Here is a 7905-nt window from a genome sequence, read left to right as displayed (position 1 = left end):
TCTTCAGGTACAACAAGATAAAAGCCTGATAATTTGGATGGAGTACTCTTCTTAAACATCTACTCTAGGCACGGCAGCCAATGGGAAAGCCAGGCTCCTGCCCACCTGACCCAATGAGTAATTAAGAGAGGGCTTTTTCTTCTCTATCTCTTCCCTCCCTCCACCCCGCTCCCCAACTAAAGCTTAACAGGTTGGTGGTATAATGTGGAGACTTTCAGGGGTGTCATCCTAGGAGCTTAGGCAAGAGCCAGGGCATCTTCTCCCACCTCCCAGACACTGTCCTGCTGGGTTTGAAAAGCAGGCAAGTGAGGGAAGAAGGGAGCCAGAAGCAGGCAAGGCCAGGTAGGTGTCATCTCTCAGCAAAGTTTGAGTGGGGGCTTTGGGCCATGAGTGAGCTGGGTGCTCAGAAGACCAGTGATGGCACCGTTTCTCGGCTGCTCGATGTCGTGGAAAGTGAGCTTCAGGCAGGGAGAGAAAAAGGCGATCCCACGGAGAAGCAACTTCAGATCACCCTGGAGGATGCCCCTCTCTGGCAGAGATTCAAGGAAGTCACTAATGAAATGATCGTGACCAAGAATGGCAGGTGAGTTTATCTGGAGCCTGGCTTAGGCTGGCGGGCTTAGCAAGGGAGGTGGGACCCCTTGAATATTGAAGAGGCTACCGTCCTTCCCTCAGAGGCAGTGGGGTCTGATTAAACACGCTCATAAGAAGGGCTGTCTCACACGGTTTTCCCCCAGCCAACTTAATTACTTTCGCTGAGATAATCAGAGAAGTGGAGGATGAAGCCACCTGTCTTAGCTGCATTTTAAACAGAAAAATTCTGGGAAATTACTATAAAAGGGGGGCATGCCCTGTGGGCTGGGGCAATGCACTCACATGTTAGAAAATAATATTAACTTCTGATGGCGCACCCTGCTGCAGACCTGAGCTGACTCTGTCCAGATAAGGTGAAAGTCAACTTTATTTGGAAGCTGGATGGTTTCCTCTTAAGTATAGCAAATGTACCATCCATTTTTGACTAGGTGAAGATTGGGAGCAAAAGGGCAAATTTAATCTAATTGCCTGTCACTCCATCTGCTCCCTGTGCGCATCTGTGGTGAGTGTTCATTGGGGATTGTGTTGTTTGTGACGGTGTGAAAGCTGTTGCAGTAATAGTGAATGAAACCGTATTGTACTGCCTTGGAGGGGAGAAGACACCTTCTTTTTCTTCAGTGCAACAAATTCAGGATTAACTGAAAATGATCTCTGCTGGCATTTCTTGGATTCTATTAAACCTATTCTGTTAAGGGGCTGTTAAGGGAATCTTAGAAGCTTTCACTTAGTAGAGGAGATGCAAATATTTTGAAAGAAAATCTCGCCACGTGCAGCTTGGCCAAACTGGCTCCCAACATTCGGTAGTTGATGCTCACATATCTTGGTAGGTGGTTGCAAAAATACAAAATGCTGTAAGGCGTTTTCAGTAGAGTTGGTTTTAACAGGTTTCTAACTGGGACACCCTGGAGAGAAATTCTGCTAACGGAGGAAAGGTGAAGCCAGCTGCGTTTCTTTCTGGCAGGCTTTTGTCCCTGTGCAAAATGCTTCCCTTCCTGGTCTTTTGATTTTCTGTTTTTTAATAAAGCACACTATAGACAATGAACTGTTTCTGGCCCGTCTGGGGGAATTATGAACTCAAGAGCTGGTGCATGACATTAAAATGCTTTGTAAGTAAATCTCTGCCTCAAAGAAGGGCATTTTAATAAATTGTGATGATACCAGCAGCAGGGATATCTAGCTTACTTGATATTTATTATTTTTCTCTCCAAATGGATGCCATACTTATTTCATATAGAAGATTTATTGCTTTTAATATTTGTAATTATAACTATACTTGTTCCTTCTCTTGACCTGTATTTATACATTATTTTTAAGACTCTTTGGTAGAACAAATATAAAACATGTTTTTAATTATGAGGAATCACTCCAAATTCTTAACTGGATTTAGTCTATTTCCTTTCAAAGATGAGTGATGATGCAATTGTAAAAGTGTTATTATGTCTAGTCATAGGTAGAACTTTCTGTTTATTGTTCTTTTTGCTCATTGGATAGTAGTTACACTATTTGGCTGTCCAAATGGCCACATGTTAAATTAAAAATAAGTATACTCACCAAATAAAAATGTGGCTCTTCACCTATTTTAATGAAGAATAAATAATAAAAGTTTCTGAAACTATTATAAAATCCAATCTAATGATATGTTCTATTGGAATGTACTTTTACCATTTAAAAAGAATTTTCTCTCGTCTTTTTTCATGTATATAAATTTCCTCCATGCTTAACGTTTAACATTCTTCACATGTTTAAAATCATTTAATATCAACTATGTGAAAAATAGTCTTTGCAGAAAAATCCTCCTGTGGTCAATTTGGTTGTTCCGATCTACAGGTGTCCTGATGCCATCTGTCTTCCTCCTGCAAGTGGAATCTTTTTCTTAAATTCTCCTAAGGTCTCCGAATCCCTCAAGGCCAAGATTTTGCTGGGAGATAAAAAAATTCCATTTGTATTTTGGATAAAGCAGGGAAGACAAATTCCTAAGAAGTCTTTGTGGTTAATAATGATGTGCTTGGTCTGAAATTACTGTCGATTCCAGCAGTTTCTGAGATTAAACTGTTAGTAGCACTTTACCCTTCCTGATACAGACATATCTTTCTTTCATCATCTTCTGCTTTGCTCCCTTCTTCCTCCTTCTCCCCCTCCAAACCTTGTATTCCTCCATGTCTCCTTTTTATCCATTCTCCTGTGTCTATGGACCCTCTGTGTCTCCTCCAAATCCCTGTCCTGTACACCTACTCCTGAACCCAGCACTGGTAGATTTGTGGCCCTTAAGAATTTTCCTATTATGAAACTAATTTATACCTTTTATATGAAAGCTATAACCAAATAGCCTAAGAATATGGGGAGGGGGGAGGGAGAAGGGAGGGGGAAATGGGTGGAGGGAGGGGGTTTGGAGGGATCACTTCTGAGGTTTATCTTATAGGGGTACAGGTGAATCTTTCTAAGAGTAGAATGTGAACGTTTTAAAACAATAACTGAGAAAATGACATGAAGGCTGTGTTGACCAGTTTGATGGAAGTAGTTCGGATTGCATGTGAAAACCCCACACTGTACCCCAGAAGTGCATTAATGTACATAGTTACCATTCAATAAAAAAAAAAAAAAAAAAAAAAAGAATTTTCCTGGCATGTAATACCCAGCCCCTAGCTCTTTGCATTGGTAAGCTGTTGACTTCCTGACTTAAAAAAAAGTTTCCATCTGAGTAGTAGAAAACTTTTCATTGAGGTTTCATTGTTCTGTGTAATTGCAAGTTTTGAAATGGGATAGGATAGGCTCATTGTCAAATGGACACTTTCTTTCTTATATATAAATAGAAGGCTTGCTGCTGATAGTGATCAGAAATAGTGAAGAGAGAGGATTTTTCCCTGAAAAATGCAGAATTATCCCCAGAAACTGGGATCCTGATGATGGGCAGTAGGCCTGCCTGCCTGCCTCCCTCCCTCCGTCCCTCCCTTCCCCCTTCCTCCCTTCCCCCCTTCCTCCTGTCTACACTTCCCTCCCTCCCTCTCTCCCTTCCTACCTTCCTTCCTTCCTCTCTCTCTTCCCCTTCCTTCTTTCCTTTCTACCTCCCTCCCCACATTTTACTATTTCTTCCCCTTTCCTCTTTTTCTTTTCTTCCTATCCCCCTTTGTTTTATTTAAAACTATTACTTACGTTCAGTGGTCCTTCAAGAATAACAGTTAAGATACCGCCTAGAGCTCACTGGAATCATCTCTAGTGCACCCACCTGTGTTTCCTTTCATCTCCAGACTTCGAGCTTCCAACTTGTACTTCATATTGCGAAAAAAATTCGTTTCAGACTTCAGAGGCAAGTCAATGAAATCTGCTCTTGTTTTCTTTACCTGTAACATCTTCATCTAAGGGGGAATTGTGCCTTGCCACACAGTTAAATGATTTTTGACTTACGTTTGATTAAATTTACCTGGAGCAGGTTTTTAAGAAATTGGAAAGCATTTTCTGCTATAACTGTGCATCCATTTGTCATCATAAAACAAGGGCTGGGAATCGCTAAGTTTGAATTTGCCCGTGATCAGAGGCTATTGTTGCAGTGACACTGACTGAGTTGATGTTTGCAGCGTCCAGTGGAGGCAGCACAAGAGAGGAGAAACTGAAGGTTGTACGCCAGGTGGACCCATGTCCATGTCCTTATAGCCCGTGGATTTTTTTCCTGTAAACTTTGTAATCTTCAGCCTCTAACCAGAACACCTTACTTCCCTCATCCTATTCTCTTTCCCCTTCATTTCTGTATATGCAATTAACATCTCCTGCTATTCTTATGCCCACTCACCTTCATGTAAGTGTCACCTTCCATGCACCATGAGTGCCGCAAATACACAACACACACAGGCAACTCTGAATGCTCTGATGAGTATTTGATGAGTATAGTGGGGAGATGAAGGAAGGTGTTCGCAAGTGAAACTTCTTCAACTTTGTTTTTAACCTTCTCTGCTGTTCTCCCACCTACAAAGTCTGCCTCATTTCTGCCCTCTTTATTCCTGCAGTCCTTACTTCTCATAGCCTCCTCCTGCAGAGCTGGCTCTCAAGATTCCCTGTCAGAGCCAGGTGCGGTGGCTCACTCCTGTAATCCTAGCTCTCTGAGAGGCCAAGCAGGAGGATCTCTGGAGCTTGAGTTTGAGATCAGCCTGAGCAAGAGTGAGACCCCCGTCTCTACTAAAAATAGAAAAAATTATCTGGACATTGTGGGAGGTGCTTGCAGTTCCAGCTACTCGGGATGTTGAGGCAGGGTGCTCACTTGAACCCAGGATTGTGAGGTTGCTGTGAGATAGGCTGATGCCATGGCATTCTAGCCTGGAGCAATGGAGTAAGACTCTATCTCAAAAAAACAAAACAAAACAAAACAAAAAACTTGGAAAAAAAGAGAAAGATTTCTTGTTAGTGAAATAAAAACTGGAAAGTTAGCCTCTAGCAAAAGTGAAAGAGTAGCTCTAGCTGCTGAGCTACAGGCGCCAGCCACATATGCAGAGGCTGGCGGGTTCAAACCTAGCCCAGGCCTGCTAAACAACAATGACAACTACAACCCCAAACTAGCTGGGTGTTGTGGCGAGTGCCTGTAGTCCTAGCTACTTGGGAGGCTGAGGCAAGAGAATAGCTTAAGCCCAAGAGTTGGAGGTTGCTGTGAGCTGTGACAACACAGCACTCTATGGAGGGCGGCATAGTGAGCCTCTGTCTCAAACAAACAAACAAAAAAAGTGAAAAAATATGGAGGCAAAATTCAACCACCTGTGGTTCTTCAACATGTTCTTTGGCTAGCACTTAATTACCTTGTTGAATTTTTTTTCCCCTCTCTCCATTGCTTTCTTTTTGTTCTTTTGCTGGGTTTGAACCCGCCAGCTTCAGTGTATGTGGCCGGTGCGCTAACCGCTGCGCTACGGGCGCCGAGCCGTCCCTCTCTTTCTTTCTCACTCTTTCCCTCTGAAGAGACTTTCTTTCAAGGGTGGATTAAGTGAACTTATGCTGTGAGTTATGGGCTGATTTGTATATTTCTTAGATCCTCAAAAAGATTAAAAAATACATGGCATTTCTTAGTTCATTCACGTAGTGAGAAAAACCAAAAGTAATTATAAAGATCTTGGCAAATGAAATACTAAAGAAAATAAAGCAATTATTCATCTTACCATTTTTCAGATGTGTCCTCTTTCTAATAGAATTTGGTGGTGTCTTTATTTGTTGTTTTTATGTGAAAAAGTCCTCATTCAAGGGACAAGTTTGTAGAACATCAGCAAATTCACAGTGGAGCGAGGTCTTATAAATGTAATAAGTGTGGGAAGTCTTTTGTAAAAAATTACTTACATAAATGTATAGGGTATAAGTGCAATTTTTTTTTTTACATGCATAGATTGTGTAGTGTTCTAGTCAGGATTTTTAGAGTGTTTATCACCCGAATAACGTACATTGTACTATTAACTAATTTCTTTCCCGTTTGATCCCTTCACCCTTCCGAGTCCCCATCATTGCACACTCTGTCCACATGAACACATTTTTTTAGCCCTCACTCAGGAGTGAGAACATGTGGGATTCTTTCTGTGTCTGGCTTGTTTCACTTAAGATAATACACGATGGAATACTGTTCAGCCATAAAAAGAATGAAATCATGTCCTTTGGTTATTTTTATTAGTGGCTTTATTGTGATATAATTCACATGGCATACAATGTATCCATTTAAAGTGGGCAGTTCAGGCCGGGCAGTGGCTCACACCTGTAATCCCAGAACTGTGGCAGATGGGTGGATTGCCTGAGCTCAGGAGTTCAAGACCAGCCTGAGCAAGAGTGAGACCCTGTCTCTAAAAAAACAATAGCCGGGCATTATAATGGGCACCTGTAGTCCCAGCTACTTGAGAGGCTGAGGCAAGAGGATCACTTGAGACCAAGAGTTTGAGGTTGCTGTGAGCTATGATGCCATGGCACTCTATCAAGGGTGACAAAATAAGACTCTATCCCAAAATAAATAAATAAAGTGTATAGTTTGATGGTTTTGGTATATTCAGAGTCATGCGTCTATCACCATAATTAGTTTTACATTTTTATTACTTCAAAAAGAAACCCTTTAGCCATCACCTGCTCAGCTTCTGGCAACCACTCATCTACTTTTTGTCCCTATAGCTCTGTCTCGTCCAGGTATCTCCTATCTATGGTACCCTACAGTATGGGGTCCTCTGTGAATGGCTTCTTTCACTCAGCATGTTTTCAAGGTTCATCCATGTTGTAGCATGTACTGACATTATTTTTTTTATTACCAAACACTACTCCATTGTATGACTAGAGCACATGTGTTTATCTGTTAATCCAGGTGATGAACATTTGGGGTTTTCTACATATTGACTATTAAGAATAATGCTGCTATGAACATCTGTGTATAAATTTTTGTGCAGAACCATGCTTACATTTTTCTCGTCTACTTATATATGCCAAAGAGTAGAATTGCTGGGTTACATAGTAACTCCACATCTAACCAGACGAGGAGCCACCAGACTGTTTTCCAAAGTAGCTGCACCCTGCTACTGGCATTCCCACCAGCAACGTCATTGATGGAACTTGTTATTGTCTGCCTTTTCTTTCTTTCTTTCTTTCTTTTTTTTCTTAATTGTTTGGGATTCATTAAGGGTATAGAGAATTAGGTTACACTGATTGCATTTGTTAGATAAAATCTCTCTTATAATTGTGTCCTGCCCCCAAGAGATGTGCCATACATTGTAACCACCCCATCTCTCTCTCCCCTCCCCCTCCCCACTTGCTCATTCCCCTACAGCTCCCCCTTATATTAGCTCATCTACTGTCTTCATATTAGAATAGAGTACATTGGATTCTTGCTTCTCCATTCTTGTGATGCTTTACTAAGAAGAATGTGTTCTACCTCTATCCAGATTAATACAAAAGATGTAAAGTCTCCATCTTTTTAGCGGCTGAATAGTATTCCATGTACATATACCAATGTTTGTTAATCCATTCCTGGGTTGGTGGGCATTTAAGCTGTTTCTACATTTTGGTCATTGTAAATTGGGCTGCGATAAACAGTCTAATGCAAATGTCCTTATGATAAAAGGATTTTTTTCTTCTGAGTAGATGCCTAGTAATGGGATTGCAGGATCAAATGCAAGGTCTAATTTGAGTTCTGTGAGGATTCTGCATACTTCCTTGCAAAAAGGTTGTATTAGTTTGCAGCCTCACCAGCAGTGTAACAGTGTTCCCTTCTTTCCACATCCACGCCCGCATTTGCAGCTTCGAGACTTTGTGATGTGGGCCATTCTCCCTGGGTTAGGTGATGTCTCAGGGTGGTTTTGATTTGCATTTCTCTGA

At 41.5% G+C, this 7905-nt stretch overlaps 1 protein-coding gene across 1 annotated transcript in view; it reads left to right on the top strand.

The window, feature by feature from the left end:
* The first annotated feature begins 330 nt into the window (after nt 1-330).
* Nucleotides 331-7905, top strand: part of TBX19 (T-box 19) — a 33591-nt gene continuing 26016 nt past the window's right edge. Inside the window, exon 1 of the mRNA XM_003785833.3 lies at nt 331-583. Within this exon, the coding sequence (XP_003785881.1) occupies nt 387-583 (197 nt within the window). The 5' untranslated portion in view covers nt 331-386. The remainder of the gene's footprint in view (nt 584-7905) is intronic.

The sequence above is a fragment of the Otolemur garnettii genome, unplaced genomic scaffold (genome assembly GCF_000181295.1).
Source record: "Otolemur garnettii isolate 467f Iridium unplaced genomic scaffold, OtoGar3 scaffold00016, whole genome shotgun sequence".
Lineage (NCBI taxonomy): Eukaryota > Metazoa > Chordata > Mammalia > Primates > Galagidae > Otolemur > Otolemur garnettii.
Note: the sequence above shows the minus strand (reverse complement) of the source record. Positions and strands in the feature narration are given on the sequence as shown.